This window comes from Haplochromis burtoni, unplaced genomic scaffold, assembly GCF_018398535.1.
Source record: "Haplochromis burtoni strain Fernald_Lab_line unplaced genomic scaffold, NCSU_Asbu1 Contig_204, whole genome shotgun sequence".
Taxonomy (NCBI): domain Eukaryota; kingdom Metazoa; phylum Chordata; class Actinopteri; order Cichliformes; family Cichlidae; genus Haplochromis; species Haplochromis burtoni.
In genome coordinates, this window is record NW_024582565.1 from 41,738 (window position 1) to 66,941 (window position 25,204).

Here is a 25,204-nt window from a genome sequence, read left to right on the forward strand (position 1 = left end):
CTAGAGTAACTGAAAATAGGTGTGTCACAACCTAAAACGCACACAGGCTGTATTGTCCAGAAATCTGGCAACTATGACCTACAGCACTGAATATTACCTTTAAAACTTCAAGAAAATGCAAGTTTCTAACCAAAACCATTCTCAATAAAAAAAATTCAAATTGTAAAAGCCAGATTTGATATTTAAGTCCTTAAATAATAAAGGCAGACCATAATATGCAGCTGTAGCAGGGATCACTGTCTGTCCTACATTTGAGCAGTGCACGTCTTATAAATAAAACTGTTCTCTCAGGTAAGCCCACCTAGCGGGCAGCAGTGTCGGCGGAGCTGCGAGGATGCTGAGAGAGATGCTCTGATCTTCCAGCTCTCCCCCGTGAGCGCGCTCGCGCGCGGCGGTGCAGAGATGCGCATGTGACGACGAAAACGAAGACGCAGTTTCTCTCTTTCACACTCTGCCACCAAGGCACACAGAAGATCTCCCCCCTCAGTGGACATTTGCACATCGATCAGATCTGCATACACCAAGTCTGCTCGGATTTAACCTCGCGGAGGTAAGGCTGTGTGTGTGCGTGCCTGTTCGTGTGTGTGTGTGTGTGTGTGTGTGTGTGTGTGTGTGTGTGTGTGTGTGTGATGACGAAAGAGAGGTTGGCTTATTATCTCTCACAAGACCCCAGACAGCTGGGTAGGTCCTCCCACCGGTGTCTGGCTATTTATACGATTTGAAACGCTGCCGTGGGTCGTGATAACTGGACGAGACCGGGAGATACTGACACACATCACAGCTCGGTAAGAGATCCTGTTACTGAGTGATGCGGATGGCCGCATGTGTGTGTTTGACCTAAATTATGCAATGATGGTGTAATAGCGGCTGTAGCATGTGCTCGTTGAGATTCAGTGGACGCAGGCTTCCCGGAGTCAGCGGTGTAGTGGAAGATATAAGGCTGCTGGTCCATGAGGATGGTGTTTGCGATCGGGTACCAGACTGCTGCATCATTCTTTCCATCCTTTAGCGCGTGCTGCAGCATCATCCCCGGATACCGTGTATAACCAGCCCGGCCCTGTTTTGAATTTAATCTAATTTTCTTAAGTGAGATGCAGACTGGTCCGTGCAAAATGATCTCAAGTTGCAAAGAGGAGGGTGTAGTTAAACCTGCTGTGAGACGTAGTGTACACATAAGGGTTTATACACACTAATATTTCTTAGCATGCTTTTCATTCCATTCCTGTGAAGCTGTAAAGGCTTAACACAAAGTTTCAGTTGTTTGTAGTAGGTAGCTAACAGTACATCGTGCACCATGTTCTAGAAAAGTATGGTGCGTCCTACACGCTGGCAAACGCGCACACGTAGGCGCGTACACGGGCTGGAAGAGAGTAAAACAAACCCCAAAAGGATGAAGCGCACTAACACCTGGGGCGTATTATTATTATCGTCACGTTTAAACTATGGATGTTGGTCTGTTGTGTGTTAAGGACTTGTGCTGTCGAGGTTTCACTGAACTTAAAACGGCGTTTTTGGATTATCCGAACTGGGGTTTTTTGTTTGTTTGTTTGTTTTTGCGCACTGAATGACATTATATCTGATCACAAAGACACAGTAAATGCAGCCCACAGATCTAGCTCCATGATTTGCTCATGATGCATCATGAGCTGCTGTGGCATCATGTAGAAATTATAGAGCACAGGTGCTCTGTGAGCCCTTGGAAGTGGCTTTTTACATTTTTTTGTCCAGTTTTATTTGTTATCTGTTGATAAAATCAAACATAAATCCACTGTGGGATAACATAAGCACTGGTTTGTGCGTGAAATTTCAAACAAAAGAAAACAACTGCACACACGGGTGTTTTTGTTTTGTCAGATCAACCAGAGGCCTGAACAGTATCAGTCTGCCAACTGGGGGCATGGATACGGTATGCAATGTGTGGAATCCCGTTGCTTTTATTGAAGAGGGTAAATAAGCCGACAACCAAAGACAACTGGTTGGTCTACAGACACAGGTCAGACAGGGGGGAGGGAGAGAGGGGGAGACTGGACGTGAGTCAGATTGTATGGGCGGCGGGGAGTTTTAAGGGACATGTGCCAGACTTTTGGGATGTACAAAGGCGGTGTGGGCGCTGTTTTGGTTGGTATGGAAGTGGGGCAAGTGGGCTTGTTTGCTGTAGCCGTTGGGTAATGTTTTGGCGGGAGTGAGCGTGAGTGTGTATATTGGGGTGGAGGTGGGGGGGCTATGAGAGGAGCGGGTGTTCTGATGATTTGATCTGTCAGCATGCCAGGACCACATTCTCATCCTGCTGCCATTGAAAGGGGCGGTAAAGACATAAACAGGCCCAGTGGGATTAGGGCCCACTCGGAGGAGTGATCAGGGGGGATTTGCTGCCCGGCGGGCACACAATGGCACTGTCGCGTAACACACAAACACACAGTACACATGCTCAACGGCTACATTTCACAACAGACCCAGGCCTACATAAATCTGATTAGAAGTCCCTTTTGTCTGGAAAGCAGTGCCGGGGTTAACAGAGGCTAGCTCTGCCCCAGGCCATGTGCGGTAGGACGTGGGGTTTGTGGACACGGCGGGACGGCAATGAGAAAAACTGGGGGCATGCTGTGTTGTGGCGGGGTGTTTCCACGTGTGTGAAGCCCCAGACAGACAGGGAGGGCCATAGCCGTGCGTGAAAGCACAATAACAGGATGAATAAAGCCCCCCCGTGTGTGTTTCTGAGTCAGCTGATGATGGTCGACGGAGACAGGATCTAAGCTAACATAAGACAACAACATCTCTGACAGACAAAAAGACAGTATGCTGGTTTGAACCTGTTCAAATAATTTCACCCAGAAACATGGAAACAGTGGGACAAAGAACAAATGAGGCTCTGCTTTTAGTTCACTACTGAATGGACGCAGCTACAGAAATTTCTAGAACTTTCTTCACATTTCTGTTATTCCTGTCCTCCTCAGTGCCGGCTCTGGCCCAGGCTGCAGCCATGCCTCTCCTGGAAGAGACCACTCTGCCACAAGAGCACCCACCCACCGTCCCTGTGGTCATCATAGGTAAACTTTTTGCCTGACCTTTCACTGGTTTAACATAACTAATACATCCTTCAATCATGCACACATTTTAAGGCACAAATCAATAGTTGGGAAAATCAGGACAAGATGCTCTTCACAGAAGACAAAAAAGAGAATAGGGAGGTCCTGTGTGAGGATCATTCCTTTTGAGATGAAAAACTCAAGCAATATAGTTGTTTTTTGTATGATAAGTATTGCTGGAGCTTTAACCTCTTCACATGTACTTTGAACCACTGAGTAGGCACAATAAGAAAGGTTTTGTGGCCAGTTCATCTATTTCTGTGTCATGTGCATCTAGATGTTCATTGCAGGTTTGAAAACTGCTTAAAAAGCACACATTTCAACCTAACGTATTATATATCACCTTGTGCCTCTTTGCAATGCTATCCTGTAATTTCCCAAATGTGGATTTATGTTTAGGCAACGGGCCATCGGGTATTTGTTTGTCCTACCTGCTGAGTGGATACAAGCCGTACTTAGACCCAGCAACTGTCCACCCAAACCCAATATTATACAGGAAACTACAGGACACCAAGCATCTACCCATTACCGAACAGGTAAAAAAACAAAGCAACTACCAATCCTTGCTTATTTAAAAATGGCCAAAGTCAGTCTGGTACCTCATAGGCATGACTTTCCTCATTTATATATTTAATTTTTTACAGGATCTGGAATATCTGAGTGAAGGTCTTGAGGGGAGGTCAAGTAATCCGGTGGCTGTGCTTTTCGACACACTCCTGCATCCTAATGCTGACTTTGGCTACAAATTCCCTTCTGTCCTTCAGTGGAGGAGGGACAAGCAGCAACACATCCCACATCTGGTTCTGGGCAGGGGAACACCTGGGGGTGCTTGGCATGTAAGTAACAAACTTTGATCTTGATTTAAAGTCAGCCATTTTGTTTTCACCTGTCTAATCTATGGCGTTCCCTCTCTCATCGCTTCAGGCAATGGAAGGCTCCATGCTGACTATTAGTCTTGGCATCTGGATGGAGCTCCCCGGGGTCAACTACAAAGACTTGACCAACGGGAAACGCAGGTAATGACAGAGGAGAAGGTTTACAGCAACGATATGGCTCAAGCTTCAGTTCGGTTCTGTACTATTGCTCCTCTTTGTCTCTGTTGTTGCTCTAGGGATGTAACCAGTGACAGAGCCACACCAGAGGAGATCTCATCCTATTACTGTAACTATGTAAAGCTAAAGGGTCTTCAAAAGAACTTTGTTGACAACACCTACGTGACCTCCATCCAGAAACTCTACCGGGGGCATGAGGGAAAAGGTCTTGAAAACGGTCACACTCATCAAGGAGATGGAGGGGTGGGAGATGGAGTGAATGAGAGCTTTGAGGGAAATGGAAAAGTGTGCGTAATGAGTGGAGGAGGGGGGGCTCTCTGGGAAGTAAGGGGATACCAGCAGGTGCAGAACGACACTCACGTCCCTTTCTGCCTGTTTGCTGAAAATGTAGTCCTGGCCACCGGTGCTTCCGACTCACCAGTTCGACTGGGTGTAGAGGGGGAGGATCTGCCTTTTGTGTCCCACAGTATCTCAGACCTAGGCTTGGCAGTTAGCCAGAGGAAACTGGATAAGAACTCCGATCCCGTTCTAATCGTGGGTGCTGGTTTAAGCGCTGCCGATGCAGTTCTGTGTGCTTGCAACAGCAACATTCGAGTGTTGCATGTTTTTCGCAAGAGAATCGACGACTCAGACCTCATCTTTAAGCAGCTTCCCAAGACACTGTACCCAGAGTACCACAAAGTCTACAACATGATGTGCTCTCAGGCTTACACAAACGTGGCTCCCTCTTCTGTTTCTAACAGACCCCAGGCAGTTAGTATTGCCTCTTCAGTATGTGCCAAGATGTGCCCAAAGCCTCAGCTTGCTGCAGGTAATGTGGCTGGTAACGCTAGTATCAACCTGTTTCCTGACTACACCAGTTTCCCCGAACACTGTGTGGTGTCCTTCCAGTCTGACATGAAGTGTTTGCTGCAGGGAAACAACTCCCTCAAGGCATTCAAGATCTCCATGGTCCTGGTTCTGATTGGGACCAACCCAGACTTATTTTTCTTGAAGGGGCAAGGCCAGTACCTGGGTCAGGATCCAACAAGACCCATCTCCTGCAAGCAAAATCCAATAGATATCGACCCCTACACTTTCGAGTGCACCAAGGAGCCAGGTCTGTTTGCCATGGGGCCACTGGTGGGTGACAACTTTGTTCGCTTTTTGAAGGGTGGCGCGTTAGGCATCGCCTCCTGTCTGCTGAAGAGACTCAAGAAGAAAGGGAAGCTCATCAGCAACGGAGGAAACAACATAATGTGAAAACACGATGAGGAAAAGAGTTTGACACGTTGATCTTAGGGCACACATTTCAAACCCTTTTACCATGATATAAAAGGTGAGGAGAAACTTTTAATACATTTTCTTCATTAATGCAGTGTTTTCTCATCAAAGCTAAAGCATTTTTACAACTTTTTAAGACCAAAAAAAGACAATGGTTGTACTTTAATTTGTTTCTAACGAAACAAAAGACAACTTTCAAGAGTCTTTTCTGACTTCATGTGAAGTCCCCATATGTCCAAGCTACTGTGTGCCAACGTTTTCTAGTCAGTCTGTAACCTCATAACTGAACAGGACCTTACACTCATCAGGGTTATTTATTCATTCACCATGTGTCTTCAATTCATCTACTAACAATGCTTAACTCGATGTTGTATCATGCTTTAAATCTTTTTTTAGCTTAGCTTGTAGGGAAAACTAAAAAATAAAGGACACTTGTTAATTCCCATCCAACTTACTGATGTAAGTGATGGTTTTGTGGTCCGACTTACAAAACCTACAAACTGGAATTCAGCCACAAGTAGTGTTTGTTCTATGATGTGTTCAAAGCAACTTTGTGAGTGACCGAGCCAATCTGGGATCAGTTTGGGTCAAGAAGGAAATCATGCGCAATTTGTTTGTGATAATACAGAGATAAACTGTGAAAAATCGGTGAAAGTCTCAAATCTGTTGCCACTAAAATATTTATTCTCATTCTGGATGGTGGTGCCATCCAGAATGAGAATCTGTTGGGGCTTTGGAGGTGTCGGCATCATATCAGGGCTCTCCAAATTATCCAATGCAGGGTGTGAAATATGGGGAAAAAACTGAGGGGAATGTTTTGGGGGGTTTGTTCAATGAAAAATAATCCAGGAACCACCTATTTACTCTGAACCCTGTCAGAGTATTTATTATTTATTAAACCTGTCAATGTAATTTAGTGAATTCAGAACTTAAAACACCACACGGCAACCTGCGCAGCCACCTTGCTAGAAGTTTAGTATGTTCAACGCTCAGCCTCTGGGTCTCCACTTGGTTGCTGACAGAAAAATAATTAAACCCAATCACCAGTGACCACAGATCTTTCCTTGTTGTAATGAGGTTGCCATCATATTTTTACTCTAGTGTGACTGAGGCTTCAGAAGTCCTAATGTTCCTGATTGTTGAGCCTGCTACGGGAGTTTCTGCTTTTAGCTGCTATTGCAGGTAGTTGGAGCTATAGTCTGATAAATTTGACCTGTTGCTTCAGTTATACTGCTTCTCCAAGGTTTTCTATGCAAATAATTTAAAGTAGATCTGAATGTATTCTTGCACATCCACTGCTAATTTTACTGTTTGGACTCAAATATCATGGAAAAACTTAGGTTTATTAAAAGCTCATTCTGGTGTTTCACATTTTTCTCCTTTTTAAGTATTGTCAAAGTCAGTGTGTGAAACACCTCAGCCAAAAACTAACATTATTTTTGTTTAGATGCACGCTTCCTTTCTTTACTCAGAGAATTATTTAAGAAAACATTCACTGAATAGGAAAAAAAATAAGAAACACCAGTATGAGTCTTTAACTTTACCCTTGAAAATAAATGGCAATTATATATTATTAATTCAAATCTCGCTAAAAGAGTAATGAGTCTCGCCTTGATAATGTATTTATTCAAATACCAGAATTACAATACGTACTGCACTTTTAAAAAATAAATCTGGGCAGAATAAACACTAGCTTACCCTAATCTAAAGCCATATGGAGCTAAAGAGCTTTAAAACAGCAGAATACACACTTTTACAGTTATACCATCCAGTATTTCTTATTTAAAAATTTAATCCATTTGCATTTATGTAATTTGATGATGGTGTTTTAAAGGGCTAAAAAGCATACTACATAATCTCATATCAGGATTTAATACTGAGCTATCATTATATTAATTTAATAGATTTTTACTAATGGTGTGAAACATGCTCCACCAAACAGGTCAAATATTCACTGCCGTTTTCCTAAATTGTATTGACACGTAGAGCTATACTAAAAAAAGCTCTACTTTTATACATGTCCACATGGTACAATCAAACAGTTGCACATATTTCAATTTTTATTTTTATTTATACAGCGCCAAATTACGACAAAAGTCACCTCAAGGCTTTATATTGTAAGGTAGACCCTACAATAGAGAAAAACCCAAGAACCATATGACCCCCTATGAGCAAGCATTTTGGCGACAGTGGGAAGGAAAAACTCCCTTTTAACAGGAAGAAACCAGCAGAACCAGGCTCAGGGAGGGGCGGCCATCTGCCGTGACCAGTTGGGGTGGGCTCATAAGCAACAACAACAACAACAAAATAAAGATCTCTCCTTCAAGATCCTCTTCTTGCACATCTCCAGGGCGCTGTTTTTAAATATTTTCTTGAGAGTCCAAAGTCTGTGATTTCACGAAGCTTCAAAATCTCTGTTTAAACCAACTTCACTCATGTCTGAGTACAATCCTGCAGATGTCACTGTAGAGTCCATAGTTCCCAAGCTCAGAAGTAGAGCATCAGGTGAGGAGTGAGACCCGAACCATGCAAACCCGAACCCCAAGTTTTTGTCAGAAAGAAGAAGATTATTTACAAAAACTAAAAATTATTTATTAACAAAATTGACACCGCTACAAAGCGACCTAAAAATAACGTCAAACTGACAGCAGCCCAGCGGTGCACAGGAAGTTAACCTTGAAGGGGGATATAGACCAAATTTAAGTCAAGCAAGCATTTTGATTTTTACAAGCGCAGTCCTAGAACTTTTTGATTGCACCTCATGTCTGCCCATTTACCATTACACTATCACAGTAGACAGCCATGACTGTTTTGTTAAGTGCCAAATAAGAGAAAGGTTATTAAAAAGTGACCATAGCAATCAATTTTTAATTCCTGTTTTTAATTTAATCCCTGTCTGAATAATGTGCATGAATATTTTTTTTTTGCCGCTCACGCACAGCTCATGCTTTCTTTACTGTGATGTGATGTGCCCCCCTTCAGTACAAAATAAGTCAGCGTCGGGGGCAATGCATTACTAAATAAGATGTAACGTAGTCATATTACTTTTTCCACTAACAGAATAGCTTAAAGCAGTACTGTTTTCACACTCATATAACAGTTAACTAGTGAAAATGTTGATACTTGTGTTCCACCTGAGTTATACCCTTGAACTATTTTCATGTACTTGGACTACTGTTTTGATATAAATATTAAATATATGCATGCAGGCATGACCTTTTGCCTAGCAGCAGCTGCTGAGCTAACAGACAGTAAAGCTACGAGGACAGATGCGAGAAGAGTGAATTTAAGGACGACACAGGGGGCTGAATGACTCAAAAATGGAGATTACTGTCTTTACTTAAAGAGAAAAATATGAGGCTGTTACATCAGGGTAAGACACACCTGATCATAGCTTCTAAAGCAACAAGATTATTTATATTTTCTGTTCAGACTTGTACAGATTTCAAAAGGTAACTTAGGAATCAAAAACTTAAGCTATGTAACCTTATTATTTCAAATTGTGTTTGAAGGCAGTCTCCTGACTACTTTTGCCACACTGTAGCCCACTACAAAAAAAAAACAAAAAAAAAACTTCTGTTATTGCACAATTCATGCTGAATGCCAAATTAACCCTTAACTTATAAGCCACACTATCTGTGATTATGTGGGGGCAGGTAGGATTTAGTTATCTGCACAGAAAGGCCAACAAATGCTTGGCACGAGGACTCTTTATCTGAACAGTCTCATATCTGGTAAAGTGCCTGCGAGGTCAGCTCTCTAGAGATCGCTCAAGAAACGGTAACACTTGAATCTCTCTGGAGTTTCTACTGTAGTTCTGCTAAAACCAGGGAACACATTGGGTCTTAAACTTCAAAGTGAAGGAAAAGCTGCTTTCAGCATGTAGAGTTTTGAAGCACTCTTGTACAACTGAAGCCTTTTTAATGTTTTGTATGCCATGTTTTTTATTATTGACAAATAAAAACTGGAAAAAAAAAACTCCGAACATGCGACTATTTTTTTGGTTACATTTCCTCTGTCAGTGGCTTAATTAGACGAGCTAAAAAAAACAAAAAACAGAACAGGAACAGCAACCAAAACAATGACTTACAAATGAAATACAAACATAAAGAGATACATGAAGTTAGAGTCCTTCCACACAGGGCTGATACTTCCTGTACCTCTGAAATGAATCCCCTCTGGAGGATGTTGAAACGAAGGCATTTCATCTTCTCTTGCTTAGTTTGGTGGGGTTGTACCTAAAGACACACACACAAAAAGGACAATCTCAGTACGGGCTTTTAACATTCCTCATGCATCACTCCTCAATGTCCTAAGAGGCATTTTGAACAAACAATAAAAAACAGCCCAAATTAGCCCTGTAAAACGGGGACAATGTTTGAACAGCTCAAAGCAAACAAGCTCCCAATAAACCACGTCTGGAAACTTGGTTTAGACGTTGAAAAAAAAAAAAAGTACTGGACTGTTTTCTTAGCAGCAGAGTCTGTTCCCTGACTACGCATGACTGACTGAGCATGACTCGGTGATCAAACAACTCAGCCTTGACACACACACACACAAAATCAATCTCAGACGGTCTCTTTTCTGCTTAGTCAAAGAAAACACGCCAGCGCCGGCTTACATCACCCGTTACCCAGGCAACGGTGGTGACGAAACAATCTCTAGGTTCTGACTGGTTAAGCTGGAGCTGCTGAAGCCCCGTATCCATAATTCTCGGCTAATTATGTCCTGTGCTCCTGAGTGTAGCAGCTGAGGCTTCGTAGAACCTTTGGAGTATTTTTACCTCCCAGGCTGTCATGGATGAGAGCAAACAGCTCTTCTATGAGAGACAGAGATGTGAAGGTTTCACTTGAATGACAACGGGGTCAACAATTACTGGGAAAGGATTTGGAGCTTTTTGTAGGAAGTATTATCCAGTGTGAATCCATTAAAGTACATTAAAGTAACAAGAGGTGCACAGGAGAGGCAACAACAAGAAAACCTCTAAAAAGCAACATCCAGGCATCCTCCTGGCATCATTTGGACCACCAGTTTGGTCACAAACATGCACATGAGTAGCTCCCTGGAGTTGAGTTGTGCTTGACTATAGACTGAAACAGGACTCTTCGTAGATAGTAAGACACAACAAAGAACATCGTTTTCAAGGAAACTTTTATCTTTCTAAGCAGATTTTAAAATGCATCACATGTTTTCTTGTGCCTTTACTGAAATTGTGTTTACTTGCTGTATCATTTGTTGGTTTGAAAATGCTTCTGAGGCAAGACAGCAGCACAAGCTAGTAAGCTGTTGGGAATTGCATTACCAAGCTTAGAAAGCATTTATAGGGACCATGGATGGAGTAAGGCAAATAACATTGTGAAGGATGTGAGGCATCCCCCCCCGCCCCTTTAAACTACTACGATCTGCACGGCCCTGGGGATGGGCGTCCAGGTACACACCGGCTCACTCCTGGTGGCTGTAGGGATGGGTACCGGTATCCTGTGCCATTATGGCACCGGTTCTGACATAAACAGTAGTAACCAGACTGTAAAGCAGTGCACATTTCGGTGCTTTTTTCCCCCCTGAGATGTCATACACTTTGAATTCTAGCCAATCATTTTACCTTTCAAAGGATAATAGGCGGGCCCAGGTACGTACGTTCTTTTAGAGCAGAGCTACAGATTAAAAATGCCCAAGGCGAAGCGGTCAAAAGTCTGGCTGTACTTCACAGCAAAAGATGCAAACTCAGCAGCCTGCAACAAGTGCTTTAAGCTGATACTGTGATACTGTCAAAGGAGGTAACACCTCAATCCGATGAAACACCTGGCGACGCATAGCGTTTTTTTAAAGCCGAGAAATGCGCCGTATTTGATAGCTTGCTGCGAGACCTCACACCGAGCACATCTACTGCGGGTGTGGTGCCTGTTATCGGACCCGGAGTTAGCAACATCCCCCAAAACCCGAAGAGGAGAGTCCTGGCCCCTAGCCCTGCCAGTGTAGCAGAAATGATGAGGATGATGATGCAGCAGCAGCCGTTCTTCTCTGCGTGAGTAGCTTAATGTTGTTCGTGTGTAATTTACGTTGAGTAGGCTAACCACGTTATTACATTAATGCATGTAAGGTGAACTAGCAAACACCATCATAGCTACATGCGGCTGTCTTCTTGTTTGATGGCAGATACTCCCTTCACCCTGGCCAAAAAGGCTAAAATGACCAAAGAAAAAGTGGAAAACAGCTAAACATGAGAAGAGTGATCCATAATCCCTATAGCTGCAGAAAAGGCTAACATTGTTATCTTTTTACAAAAAAACAGCTGAACATGAGAGGTTTTTGGACAAAGTGTGTGTTCTCCATTCGCACCGTTTAAGCACCAGCACCGTTTCAAAAGTACTGGTTTGGTACTGGTATCGTACCAGCCACTCCTGGTGGCTGCTTGTCGGGGCCTGGAGCCTGGGGCTCGCTCGGGCCACTTCGGGGGTGGGGTGCCCTCGGCCTCTCGGCCTGGGGCTCGGTCACTCTGGCACAGCTGGCTGCCGGCGGAGCTCACGGGCACGTCACTGCAACCCCCCCTGGCTTCTGCTCCGCGGCTGCTGAGTGACCCTCATCTGGGACTCTCCTCAGCTCTTTCTGGGACAGTGGCGCGGCTGCCCCTCTGTTGGTCTTCCTTGGTCTCTTGTGCTCTGGGGCCTCTGGATGTCTGGAGTTTTGATCTCCTCCATACCTGCTTCATGCCCTGGAGGACGGGGCTGTGGCCCCCACACCCTCTAGCAGATCATTACATGAAGGAACCTTTTAAATACAAGCGCGTCCATGCTCACAGGTGTACACACGGGTGCTCACACACACAAACTACACCCTTTTTGGCTCCTACCTCAAAGCACACTGTGTGCTGTCGATCTTACGTGCTGCACTAAGTAATATTTAGTATTTACTGTTATATTCACATAGATCATCGCGATGATGTTGTTTATTATATTGCTCTCTTTTTTTTGCTTGTTTTCTCTTTTTTCTTTCTCAACAGGTGATCCAGGTGATTGATATATGTATTTTTTGTCTGTTTGTTTTGTTGGTTTTTGTTTTTGCCCTTTATCACCGTCCCTCTTCCCCTCTTTTCTTTCCCTCTTTCTTTCTCCCTTTTCTTTTCCCCAGTCAAGTCTGTCCCGTGTTCAGCAAATGAAAATAAAATAAACAATAAAAGCAAAGGTGAATCAAATAGACCAATACGGCAAGGCTGGGATGGTCCATTTGGTAAAGTAAATCCGTTGGGCATCTTTCTTTGCCTTTAGACAACAATTCTGATGGCAAAAGAACCAAACGGGACAGGCAAAAAAAAAAAGAAACATTAGTGTATTGATTGGATTTACACTGGTTCTGACTAGATCAGCAAGTTGAGAACCCTGGTGAGCTGGCCTGTCCCTTTTGTTGTCAGACATCAGGTCACAAAAAACAAGCAAAGCTAACAATACACTAAATCTGTATGACAAACCGAAGAAGCGGCCAAAATAAAATTGTCAAAGCTGAATTGTGGCACAGAAGGCATAGATGCGTTTTAAGGACACTGTAAAGGAATAACAAGGTTACTTCATGTGGTCTCGTTACAGATTATTAGATCCCATTTCTCACCTAAAGAGATCATCTCCTATGGTCTCGTCCCTCCTGCTCTGTTGCTCCTCCTGAGACAGACAAAAATTCATTCAATTCAAAGTCATAAATCAAATAATAAACAAATAAGAGGGGCGACAGCACCTCAGCTGCATCTTTCAACCATTCATCCAGATCAGAGTTCTTGCCCCGGTTGTGAACCAGCAGATCAGATCCTCCAATAACGTGATGAAAGCCCTCCGAGCCCGGCACACGACTCTGTGTCACAGACAAAAACAAAAAAACAAAACCACAGACGTGGTCTTTGTCGGGTCTTAAAGTCAAATTAGAACATCTGATAAACTCAGAAAAACATATCTTTAAAAATAAAGGAAATTTTATAAAAAAAAGATTAACTGATTATGCAAAAATACTTAAAACAATTAAAAATCTTTTATTTTTAAACTTTCACTTCATATCTTGAAATGTGAGTTGTTGTTTTTTTAATTTACCCAGGAGGTGACACGTATTGTTGGATGGAAAACTGAATTAACTGAATAATTTATTTAATGACTTATTTTACATTTGAAATGAGCCTCTGCTGTGTGTGTGTGTGTGTGTGTGTGTGTGTGTGTGTGTGTGTGTGTGGTGTGTGTGGTGTGTGGGTGTGTGCGTGTGTGTGTGTGTGTGTGTGTGTGTGAGAGAGTCATCACCGGCTGACCTTGCGGAAACATTTGAAGTTCTTTATGTGGCCATTGCCCTGCATCTGATTTTGCTTGGCTTTGGGAGGAGCTGCCACGGTGAGAGATTTAAACTCCACCAACAGCAGCTTCTTAGGAAGGTCTTCATCGATCTTTGACTCCTGCAACAACGCACTTCTGTCAGGCAGGCTTCTTTCTAAGACATTTATATGGTATCAAACAGCAGCTAAAACACAAACACAGTGCTCAGGCTATATGCAGTATGGACCCTGAAAAGCTTAGGCTAAACTACCAACGCCTGGATGACAGACAGCTTCAAATAAAGGCCATGCATGCTCCAATGCGATTTCTAAAATGCTGTAATATACCGAGTATTGCAATAAGATATTTTTATGATTTATCACCTCTTTTCAACAGCAAATTATTTCCTAAAAGTTCAACTTTATCAATATCTGGTTTATTCAATAAGATAAAGTTATCTCACTTCAGCATCACTGTCACTAAAACCAGCCATATCAATCTGCTGTCTGATTTTTACTCATGTGACTGGACCACTAGTTAGCTCTGAATTATTATTGTCCAGCTAAGTGTTGGGCATCTTTCAGTTTCAAGCCTCGATATTTGTTGGCCCTGCATCGATACAATATCACGATACTACATCGTATCAGGTTGTTTTTTACCCCACCCCTACCTGATAGGTCTTTGAGATTCATTAAATACACAGACTGTTAATATAGTCACATATATAAAGCTTAAAATATTTCTTCTACTAGAAATGAGCAAGAAAACTGAGCTTGGTCTTCAGGAGGAAAAGAGAACAACTCACTTGGACTTCCTGTTTGATCACAACTGGTTTCAGAGGGCTTTTAATCTCTTCTTTAGGCTGAGGAATATCTGCATTGAGTAGTTCTAAATCCTAAAAAAAAGAAGGTGGAAACTGAGAAATAATCATTCTCAAACATAGCTGGGTTATAGTTGGGTATACTGATGTAGTTTCAGTTTCAGTTGTCTGCAGACTGAATTACAGACAGTAAATCATCTTTCCTCACCTCAATGAAGGACAAATCTTCTTCAAAAGGAATCACATCTTTACTCGTACTGGCTGATGACATTTCTTCTAGTTTACTCGACCCACGATTAGCCGTTGTGCAGTCAGCTGGGTCAGCTGGCTCTGTCTTAATACGGACAGCGTGCTGTTCAGATCGCTGGCTGTTCTTCTGCAAACTCGATTCTTTCTCCGAACCTGCCTGTGGCCTTTGATTGGTTATCCCATTTTTCTCTAGGTGGACACGTTGTCTCTTGCTCGAAGACTCCGCAGTATTTAAAACTTGTTTCTGTTTAGCTGAACTGTGCTCAGGTTTTGCTTGCTGGCCTTGATTAATTGAGGGTTGCTCATCAAAGCAGTCCATATCTTCAGACATAATGGACTCCAGTTCCTCCATCTGTATCACATCTTCCATCTCCTTCCTCTTTCTACTCTGTGGTTCCTCTGAGCGAGCCTCTGACCGTCCTGCGAACAAATCAGCTGCTGACCCGAGTGGAGTCTGGGACACAGTAGCTGGGCCTCTGTGTGTAAGTGGGGGGATTTCTTCAGACATGGCCGGGGTGTGTGGTGCCCGAGCAGTGACGGATGATGCTAGTGCAGGTCGCTTTGGCTCTGACGTGACAGCCGAGGGCTCGTCCTCCAAATGCCTGGATGAGAGGATAAATTAGAGAGAGATGGGCAGAAATAGATAATGTTTTTTTCTTTTTCTTTAATATATATATATATATATATATATATATATGAAAAATATTCCTTTCATGTGGTACTACTTCCTCTTTATTTCAGTATAACAGAGATTAGTTTGCAAAGATCTGAAGTGTCATAATTTGAGGTCCCATGAGAGAAAACAGTCACACATTTGTCTTCAAAACTTAAAAAAAAAAAAAAATCTAAACAGTGTGATTTCCTGCTGTGGGTTTTCTTTTTCAATCCTAAACACAGATTTACCTTTTCTTGCTGGCTGGCTGAAAGAAAGTGGTCAGAGTCGACTGCTTCTGTGGAGAAGCTTGTGAAGAGATTTTTGGTTTCTGAGGAGACTTCTTCGGAGGGAAAGTCTTGGTGCCACTGTTAGTCTTAGGAGTTGATGGCTGTGGTCTGATGTCAAAACTGTCTTCACCTGAAACAGAAAAACACTCATTTTTAAAAATAAAGATATTAGCAGAACAGGTATTAGGCTGGAACATGCATAGCTGTTGACAAGGTAGATGACTGACCTTGAGGTCAAGGGCGCCATGTTTTAAACTCGTCTGAGATTTTTAGTAATTTCAAAATCCTATATCGTGTTGTTCTCGAGTTATCGTATTCACGGCACCCACAACAAAACCCTATACCTGCATTTTTTATGGCCGAGGAGTAAAAATCCAGCACGGGTGCTGGATTAGTCCTCTGTTAAGCTCAGACAATGTAAGAAAACTATCAATCGCTGTATTTCTGATTCACTCATGCAGCTACCTGCTAGCTTGGATTCAGACTTCTTCTGTGATTCTGCGTTTGCTGCAGTGGTGAGCGACGAGCTCATTGTTTCATCCACAATACACTGAGTGGTCGTTTTCTGAGCCACGGGGCTGATTACACGGAGCTGACTGGCATACTGGTGCGGCTTCTTCTCAGGCGTCTCCCCTACCGACGTCACCCCGGTGACCTCAGAAACCCGCATCCTGACAACGCAAAAAAGTGAACTGAAACACCTCAGATGAAGAAGACGACTAAGGCAACGTTTTTGACGGGGACATCATGGTGTCTGTAAGTGCTTGTCTGAACCTCTGTGATGTCTCTGTGTTCGCTGCATACGCCGTGATGTTCTGCGATGCTGCAGGTAACACGGTCTCATCCACAGCTACGCTCTGTGACAGCGAGGCACTTGGGATTCTGGGTGTCACTTTTGGTACAGAGTCTAAGACACAAAAAAGAAACAAAGCAATCCAAGGAAACGTATAAGAAAACAAATAAATATAGAAACTCTTGTGTGTGTTTTTTTGTTTGGTCAGCCACCTGAGTCTGAGCTTGAGGGATTGCAGTATTTTTCACAGGAAGCATAGATGGCAGCCAGGCCGATTTCAGACTCTGTGATGACTCGAAGGCCTTTTCTGTGCCAGTGTTAAAAGGAGAAAGATTCAGAAATAATTCAGTCAACACAAACAAATGATCAACACCCTGCAGAACAAAGGGAGTGTGAACCTTTCAACGATGCTCTTCACAGAGTTTGCCCACTCTGTTGCGGAGGTAGACAGCAGAGTTTGGGAGGCACCTGTTGTAAAATCGACCACACAGCTCTGCGGAGACTCCAGCAGGTCACGAGGCAGGCTGCCCTCTTCCAGCAGCTGACTCCTGCCACCTCCAAAACTCACTGCCACACGAAGGCGCTTCAGCTGGAAACAGCACAGAAGAGCCGCATATTAACACACATACACAAATAAACTACAGATAAACATAGAAACATCAGTTTAACAAGGATGCCCCTCATGCCAAACTCTTGAGTGAATATCTGCCCAGAGATTGCTTTTGGCTCCTTTGAATTTCACCTTCACTTCCTTTGCCTCCTCAGACAAAAGCTCTTTTTGCCTGGTGAAGTTTCCATAGTTATTTCAATTGTTCCAGCATCCAGCACTTCAGCTACCTGGGGAAAGTTACCCAGAGCTACAGAGAAAACAAAAGCACTGTTTTCTGCTTTCATTGTGCGTGCATGCCTTCAGTTTCCTGTGAGATTTCATCCCTGCTGCACAGCAAAGCAGATAAGCAGACAATCTAAATATGGACGGTGTCATATTTATTTACATTCTAATGATAATTTGAAGCCAAAAAGTTAGCTATGCAAAGCATGGATGCAACGTAGGTTGTATAAAGTTAACAAAAATATCACATTACAGTTAGCAGAGTGTGCACGTCAAAAGAAAAACATGCAAAAAGGATAAAAAAGATGAATCCATTAGGTCTTTAACCTCATTCATCTCACATAAGAGAAAAGGCCAAACAGCAGAGATAAGTTTATGTCCCTGATGAGGTTTCATAATGTGAAAATGCCCTGCGGTGCACCAGAACTCACCTCATCTGCACAATCAGGTGTTTTTATTTATTTATCCATATACGATTTATCACAATGGGACTTAACCATAAATGCCACACAAGAAGTACTGAAGTATGCGCTAATGTCTTTGTTAAATATTAGGATGGATGGATCCATGCTTTCTCGTTATTTACACCAAATTCTGGTGCCTAAACGCAGTGAGCTTCTGCAATGTTATTGTCTGATTAGATGTTTTTGTTAAAGAGTAGTTGAATAAGTGTATCTAATAAAGTGGCAGGTGAGTGTATATTGTGATTAGATCAAAAAAAGGTGACTAACCTGTTTGGCGCTGAGGAAAATAAAGGTCCGTCCACTGAAAAGCTGTTTGCGAAGTGGAACCGCTCCAAGATTAACATCGTCTTTATTCAAGCTGGGCTCATCGATCTCAGGAATGAAGCTTAAAAAACACAGAGAGAAGACGGCGTGGAGCTCAGCTTCAGCGTTACCGTGTATCCATGGGAATGGTTTGTACTGTACCTCTCGGCTTTAGGAGGCGGTAACTTCTGCTGAACAGCTCTGCTGAGCTCTGAGAAGAACTCTGGCTTCACGATGGGACAGCAGCACAGCAGAGCAGAAATGGTCTAATTAAGAAAAAAACAAAAACAAAAAAGTAACGAACAAACATGTCACAGGAGCTAGCGATGGTACAAAGTCGGGTCCTGACCTTAATGGTAACTTTAACAGAAGACATAACCAGGTGGGTGCAATCCTGAGACCAGCTGCTGACCAGCTTTCCACCCAAAGCTAGCACGGCCTGAGAGAGCGACGCTTGGCCATCGTTGTCCAAACACGATGAACACACGACTGGCTGCAGATGAACCACACTAACACAAAGAGGACACGGTGATTGAGACACAACCAACCACAATCAGAACGTTTTATTAATCCAAGAGAAAATAACGAGGTCACTGTTGCGCCAAGACAGTAAGAACAGCAACAAACAAGTACAAATAATAAATAATATGACAAAACAGCTCTCATAATAGTATAGCTAACCAAAGTTGAAACTGAGCTTGTTATTTTTTGTATGCATGCGCAGATAAAACAATCCTTTTAGAATTCATGTTTTAATGTTTTATTTGGGAACAGAATGGTGTGTATGTGTAAGTTTGGTGATGGAGTTTTTATTATGAATGAATGATGAATTTTTATGAATTATTATGTCTATTTTTTTATGTTTAAGGACAACAGATGGAAATTAGCCTTTGGCTATAATCTGGCATGTTTACATTCATGTAATGTTTTTTTTACATTTATGTTCATTAACATGCACTGTCCTAAATAAATAAATAAATAAATTAGCTTTTGTAAAAGTTCTCAAAAAGTTGATTCTGTTCATCTGCATGTAGCATTTTCAGTGGGGGAAACGTTTCATCACTCATCCAATTGACCTCTTCAGTCTCAGCTGACTGCAGGTTTCCCCAACCTTATAAACAGTACATTGCACAATGACTGAAACTAGCACCACTGAATGAATAATGGGCTGGGAGGTCAGTTCCTTGATCATTAATATGCAAATTCTCATGACCATGAAACATTTCTCCCACTGAAAACGCTACGCCCAGAACAGAATCAACCTTTTGGGATTTACTTACCTGGATGATCAAGCATGCATCAAGACATTGTGTAAAAATTCAAGAAATATAACCATATCTCTTCTGCATACCTGAATTTGCTTTGAAAAACCCCAAAAGTCACTAAATCCCCTGATTTCAGGTTCACCGGTGTTGTAATCTGTTGGTTGTTGACAAATGTACCATACTTGGAGGTGTCTTTCAGAGTCAGCGTCTAAAAAGCAGAATACATGACAGCAATCATCACATGTTCAATGTCTTTACTGAAGATCGGTCTCAGTATTGCTATCAGCGTTCATCATCTGACCAAATGTGTTGACTATGAGCCAGACTCCATCACTTTGCTGATTAGATATTAATGTGAAATAATTAATGCATTCTTGAATTATGAATAAAACCCTTTTTGGGAGGTCACGGTGACATCCAAGGGAGATAAAATGGCACAGAAGTTAAACTGTAATGAAAGTCAAGCTTTAATAGACATTTTTATCATTTTAGATAAAATTTAATTTTATGTTTTATAGTCCAGCAGGTTTATGAATGTATCAATAAAAGGCATCAAGTAAACAGAAAGAAACAAATTCAGAAGCTTCTTAAGGCAAGCAACAAGAAACCACACAGATCTGGCAAGCCAAACAATCCATATTTGGCAGCTGATAAATACTGTGGGAGCTCCACGCGAGTCTCAGAAGAACAAAACAATGTGTGAGCATGTAGCAGTTTTTTAAAATTGCAATTAAAATGACATCATATGTGTTTTATTTTGGAAGTGCATCACTCAGCACAGCTTGCATAGCTTTTGGTAAAAACCAAATAGAGAATTTCTTAGACTGCACAACAATTACAGCTGAGTGGTGGCATGATTTACTACATTCAGGCCTAGTTATGTAGGAGTAGCGCAGCAGCACCACCTTCTGCACCAAAGTGTCATCATGCAGGCAAATATTTCACTGGTGCTTCAAGAAATACCAAGAGGATTTTTACTGATGTTCTGGTAAACCAGGAAAAAGACAAAAAAGTCACTAAAATGTCTTTGCTTCCTTAACATTACATATAATAAATATGTCTCAGCACAAGCTGGATTAAAGTTTAGGAATAGGCCCTAAGGATAGATTTAAAACAGGCTGGTAAAGCAGCAGATCTGACACGATGCAAGCTGCAGCATTTTGAAACAGCTGCAAAACTGCAATGGAAAACATTAAGACCAGCATCTACATTAGTCTAGCCTTGATCAAATAAAAGCATGCAAGATTTAAAGATTAAAGCTTGTTGTCATAGCAGTAGCAGGGTTTGTGTTGTTACATACACCGCAAACAATGAGTAAAAGGGAGTAAAAAATGCACATTTAAAGCCCAGGACAGCACAGCTGTATTTGATTGCAACAGATTTCACTTGTGTGCCTAATAAAGTTACCACTGAGTGTGTATAAACTGTATATAAACACTACAACTGTTTGTTCTCTGTTCATACCACCTGATCCTTTCCCTGCCTTGTCTCACCTGCTCTGTAGCACTTAGGTGAGCGTGAGCCCTGCTGATAGACTGGTCACTCGGAAGAAGAATGTCACAATTCTTTCGGCCCACCACGTACGCTTTACCCGAGAGGAGATAGCAGGCCTCAGCTGTGAGTGACAGACGGCAGGTTAGTGATTTTCTTATCTTCTCTTCAACTTAAAAGTTATCCCCTTTTGAAGTTTTGCATCCAGGAATTTTTTAAGAAAATTGTACATTTTATCTTGTAACAAACAAAACGTTATCGCAAAATGATCCACATTCTTTATATCTTTGATATTTGTTTTCTGGGTAAAATCAAAATTCCCTGAACAAACCTGTTTTTTTTTTGGTTTTGTTTTGGGTTTTTTGTATAAATAACTGAGGGTCATGTGATAGAGCACATGACTGACAAAGCAGCGATCAAATCCTCTTCTACCTACAGGTTACCTGTGGTGTAAGAAGTTGTGCTCCTACTGTAAATCAATCCATACATAAATCTTATTAATTACACATTCAGGTCATTAATTAGAAAAAAGGTTTGAGTTTTTGACTTTGACTGCTGGAAACATTTAAATTCAGATCATTTGACGTCTTGTTTATAGTTGCTACCATTAATTTCAACTTCCCATAAGCTCATTTAGAACCAAAGCATCGTATGTTGATACTTAGATAACACATTAACCTGTTTAGCAACATTAAATTAACACAGAGTATAAACACATGACAGCACAGCAAACATGCAGCCTAACGGGCTGCTAACCAGACAGATGCCTCCTGTGTGAACCATGCTTTAAATGCTTTAATCTAGTGTTTCTCAGATAGCTGCTAACTCCATCATCAAGGTGCTAACTTTGCCCGGCCTGCAGCGTCATAAATAAAGCTTCTATAAAACGCCGTCATGACACGAAATGTTACCTGTAGGCTGCTGCTGGGGCGTCAGTATCCACATTATACTGCCCTCTGTTGCTTTGGCATATATTAAAACTAGCCGCAACTCAGAAATAAAGCAATGTTTTGAGCAAACAGTTAAGAACAACTATTAACTCGCCGGACCGCTTCACCCTCGCCACTGTGTCGTCATAACTATGCGCCGCGCTTTCAAAATAAAAGTTCGAAAACTGCGTTTCACTCTCGAAAACTTTAAACACTATCTGATAAAAAATTTAGAATAAAAGAAATAAAAAATTAGCTGTGCATATATACAGAGAGTGTCTCGTCTTGACCCACAGTAATAATAGAAGCACAAATATAATGACTCCCATTAGCTGTTTCTACACCACAACCATACCGTACCTTAGAAAATTAGGAATTTGAATCAATAAATAAATTAAATATAAAATGCTGGAATAAGTGTGGAAATAACCATTGCGATCCTTTATATTTTCAAAACACTGACCTCTCTTCAGTTGCCGACTTTTTCGTTTCAGGTACAGATGCTCTAAATACCAGTTAGAAAGCTAGAGAAGCCATTGTGCCGTTTATAAACACTATGTTACAGTTAAGTGTTTGAAAAATAACAAAGAAATATATTTATATAAAATAATGACACAGTAACAAATTTGAAAAAGCCATAAATCAGATATATTGTAGATTTTATTTGATCTTAAAAGGTGAACCAGACACATGTAACACATTTAAAGTGACAGTTCAATAACCAACGTCAAAATATTAAAATGACAAATATAATTATTAATGTAATACGGCAAACAGATATGGAGGTAATTGCTTTTTTGTGTAAAATTGACTAGTTTATGATAAACTAAAACCAATAATTTATTTAGTTATTCTTAATAAGTATCACATTTTATCTATTGTTATCTTTGGTTTTATTTGCTGAATTTAAAATAAGGGATCGTTGTCAGATTTCCACGGCTGCCCTGCAGCTGTCCTGAGACGGCCTTGTCCCCAGAGGCACGGCAGTTTGTGATTGACTTTCATCACTGCAACGCTGGTGCAAGAATCTGGCTTACGGATGACCTCGCACCAATCTGGATAGTCCACAGGCTGAGATCCACTGCAGGAAAGATTAGTGTTTAGTTATGTTTAGCCACATCAAAATACAGTCTGTGCTTGTTGGTGTGTGTGTGTGTGTGTGTGTGTGTGTGTGTGTGTGTGTGTGTGTGTGTGTGTGTGTGTGTGTGTGTGTGTGTGTGTGTGTGTGTGTAAGGAAACTCACTGGTCACAGCATCCCACTCCGAAAGGCTCCATGCAAACACACTGGTAGCAGTCACTGGTGATCCAGCTTTCTCCTATCCCGTACATCTGTCCCATGTGTTCACAGGTCCCTTAAAAATGACAAACATGAGAAAGAGAAGATAAAAATTAAATAAAACTCATTCCATGCTGTTACATTCAAAATTTACGAGAATAAGTATATATATTAAAAATGTTCATCACAGCATTAAATTATATTTTAAAAAATGGCTAAATACTTTTTTTTTTTTTGCAGTTTTAGAAGTTAACTACACAAGAACAAAGAAAATGCTATAAAACCACTTTAAATGCAGCTTTTTCCCTCCTGCACTTCACTGAATTACCTTCTCTCAGGTATAGATGCTCTGAATGTTTGTGTAAAGAAAACTGCAACCTCTTCATACTTTGTAGCTTATTACATTAGTATGCATCTGAAGCTTCTGAACCAATCCTGTTATAAAATGTGCATCTGATGAGCAACCACAGCACACAGACTAAGTGGATGGAGACATTCAGAAAACATTAGGTATGAGCACCAAAAAAAAAGAAAAAAGAAAAAAAGAAGTGTCTAATTACATATGTAGGATATATGATACCTTTAGTGTTGAAGAAGCATTCGCCACTGCTGTACACAGAAAAGCATGGAACAGTGGCACTCAGGAAAGACAGTAGAGCCAGGAGCATACTTGCTGTGTTTGCCATTTCTGAAAATAGAAGAAGTGCAAAGGTTAAAGAAACACCATGAACACATCAGTCTGACTCAGGTTCATCAACTCAGTACTCAGGTTGATGCCCTCACTCGAGTTGAAGTTTCCAGCACTGTGTATAAAAATGTTCTGCTGCTGTATTGTCTCTCAGGTCTCCTCTGCGCGTCCTCCTTCTGTCATCCACCCTCTTCTTGCTTCTTCCTCCGTCTCCTCCTCAGTGCCCCTCCTGAACTGATGCACTCTCTCCTCCTGGTCTCTCTCTATTTATACCGCAGCAGCACGTTCCCCCCCCCTTTTTTTTTATCAGAACACACTCACTTTCTACTTTCTTTGTTACCATGTGTCCACAAACCTCCCACTCATTAATTACCAGCAGATGTTTACGGCACATATACACCACACACACATTATATGCACACACAACAAGCATATTTGTTGCAGTGTTTGTCATTCCCCCTTGCACTGCTTTGCAGACAGTGCCCCAGAGTATACAGTGTGCACTCTTTCAGATAACATTTGTTTCACGGGGTGCCATTTGACTCTATCTGTAGATCGTGCTGATGACACCCTATATAGGACAACCAGGCTCTGGCCTATTGTCTAACATACGAGCAGCTACATGCGTGTGCATGAGCAAAAACATAAACCTTTGACCCCGCTGCTAAAGAAGTAATATGAAAGGACAGGTTTGTTTCTTTATAGTTAAGGACTGATATTATATTTTAGCCTTCAAACAGAGATCTTGGCTGATTGTCTTTTGCTTACAAATGACTAATTTTAAAAGTCACTGAAGCATGTCACTTGCTTTATTCAATTTCATGTCCTTTAATTAATGAATCATCATGGGAACAACATTAGTCCAAATAGGATTTCAAATGATTCAGTGAACTTTATCTAATTTTTCTTATAAAAGTCTCTTCGTGTGTGGCGTGCGTCATTGTGGGGTTTATTTTAGGAACACAAGAGACGACGCAACATCTAACAATATCTGAAGGCCACCTGATTAAATTTGAGCTCATTATGTTTTTTCTTCTTTGTTGTGGGTTGTGTTTGAAGAAGCCACCTTGAATCCTGTGATAGCATAAGCTCATATGCGCACACACACACACACACACACACACACACACACACACACGCACACACATGCGCACGCACACACACACACTGCGATTTTTTTTAACCCTCGTTCATCTGATCGGCCATTGGCTAGTCATATTTGATTTGAAGCATAGGAACAGTGTACGTGTGTGAGTGAGTGTTAGAGCTATATAAGAACCAATCTGTCTTGATGTCAGAAAAGTTTTGTTTAAAAAAAACAAACAGTTAGAGTCAATGTAATCCATTGTAATACACTTACACGTAGTTAAATAAAAGTAAACAGAGGTGTTAGCTCTGTTTGTCATAGAGAAAATCATTTTTATTAAACCTGTCCCAGGAATGCACCCACAGCAAAGTACTGCTATGCT

General features: G+C 41.6%; 3 protein-coding genes across 5 annotated transcripts; 1 reads left to right on the top strand and 2 right to left on the bottom strand.

Moving 5' to 3' along the window:
• The first annotated feature begins 307 nt into the window (after positions 1-307).
• Positions 308-7,551, top strand: osgin2 (oxidative stress induced growth inhibitor family member 2). 2 transcript variants are annotated; one of them, XM_005936037.3, is made up of 6 exons: positions 308-550; positions 2,955-3,047; positions 3,486-3,622; positions 3,731-3,922; positions 4,011-4,102; positions 4,198-7,551. In XM_005936037.3, the coding sequence occupies exons 2-6, from the start codon at positions 2,981-2,983 to the stop codon at positions 5,378-5,380; spliced, it is 1,671 nt and encodes a 556-aa protein (XP_005936099.1). In that variant the 5' UTR covers positions 308-550; positions 2,955-2,980; the 3' UTR covers positions 5,381-7,551. The 2 variants fall into 2 exon arrangements, with proteins under 2 accessions (XP_005936099.1, XP_005936098.1); XM_005936036.3 differs by lacking the exon at positions 308-550 and adding an exon at positions 634-785.
• Positions 7,552-9,073: 1,522 nt separating this feature from the next.
• On the bottom strand, positions 9,074-21,920 carry nbn (nibrin). 2 transcript variants are annotated; one of them, XM_042226284.1, is made up of 17 exons: positions 21,754-21,920; positions 20,845-20,966; positions 19,438-19,559; positions 18,436-18,595; positions 18,249-18,352; positions 18,051-18,168; positions 16,886-17,076; positions 16,700-16,794; positions 16,469-16,601; positions 16,160-16,365; positions 15,656-15,824; positions 14,712-15,354; positions 14,489-14,578; positions 13,683-13,823; positions 13,127-13,240; positions 13,004-13,053; positions 9,074-9,639 (listed from the first exon to the last, which is right to left on the bottom strand). In XM_042226284.1, exons 1-17 carry the CDS (start codon positions 21,785-21,787, stop codon positions 9,606-9,608), a joined length of 2,526 nt encoding a protein of 841 aa, XP_042082218.1. In that variant the 5' UTR covers positions 21,788-21,920; the 3' UTR covers positions 9,074-9,605. The 2 variants fall into 2 exon arrangements, with proteins under 2 accessions (XP_042082218.1, XP_042082219.1); XM_042226285.1 differs by lacking the exons at positions 18,436-18,595; positions 20,845-20,966.
• Positions 21,921-22,413: 493 nt separating this feature from the next.
• Positions 22,414-23,976, bottom strand: msmp2 (microseminoprotein, prostate associated 2). The gene is made up of 4 exons (XM_005936038.1): positions 23,831-23,976; positions 23,628-23,735; positions 23,015-23,123; positions 22,414-22,852 (listed from the first exon to the last, which is right to left on the bottom strand). Exons 2-4 carry the CDS (start codon positions 23,731-23,733, stop codon positions 22,678-22,680), a joined length of 390 nt encoding a protein of 129 aa, XP_005936100.1. The 5' UTR covers positions 23,734-23,735; positions 23,831-23,976; the 3' UTR covers positions 22,414-22,677.
• Between the last annotated feature and the right edge of the window lie 1,228 nt (positions 23,977-25,204).

Excerpts from the sequence above, each read along its gene's own strand:
- osgin2 (XM_005936037.3), top strand. The coding sequence starts at position 2,981 with ATGCCTCTCCTGGAAGAGACCACTCTGCCACAAGAGCACCCACCCACC. Across the intron at positions 3,048-3,485 it reads CGTCCCTGTGGTCATCATAG|GCAACGGGCCATCGGGTATT; the intron begins GTAAACTTTTTG and ends ATTTATGTTTAG. Across the intron at positions 3,623-3,730 it reads ATCTACCCATTACCGAACAG|GATCTGGAATATCTGAGTGA; the intron begins GTAAAAAAACAA and ends AATTTTTTACAG.
- nbn (XM_042226284.1), bottom strand. The coding sequence starts at position 21,787 with ATGTGGATACTGACGCCCCAGCAGCAGCCTACAG. Across the intron at positions 17,077-18,050 it reads TTTTCCTCAGCGCCAAACAG|CTGAAGCGCCTTCGTGTGGC; the intron begins GTTAGTCACCTT and ends TGCTGTTTCCAG. Across the intron at positions 13,824-14,488 it reads TGATCAAACAGGAAGTCCAA|GAGTCAAAGATCGATGAAGA; the intron begins GTGAGTTGTTCT and ends GCGTTGTTGCAG.
- msmp2 (XM_005936038.1), bottom strand. The coding sequence starts at position 23,733 with ATGGCAAACACAGCAAGTATGCTCCTGGCTCTACTGTCTTTCCTGAGT. Across the intron at positions 23,124-23,627 it reads ATGCTTCTTCAACACTAAAG|GGACCTGTGAACACATGGGA; the intron begins GTATCATATATC and ends GTCATTTTTAAG. Across the intron at positions 22,853-23,014 it reads GGAGTGGGATGCTGTGACCA|TGGATCTCAGCCTGTGGACT; the intron begins GTGAGTTTCCTT and ends TCTTTCCTGCAG.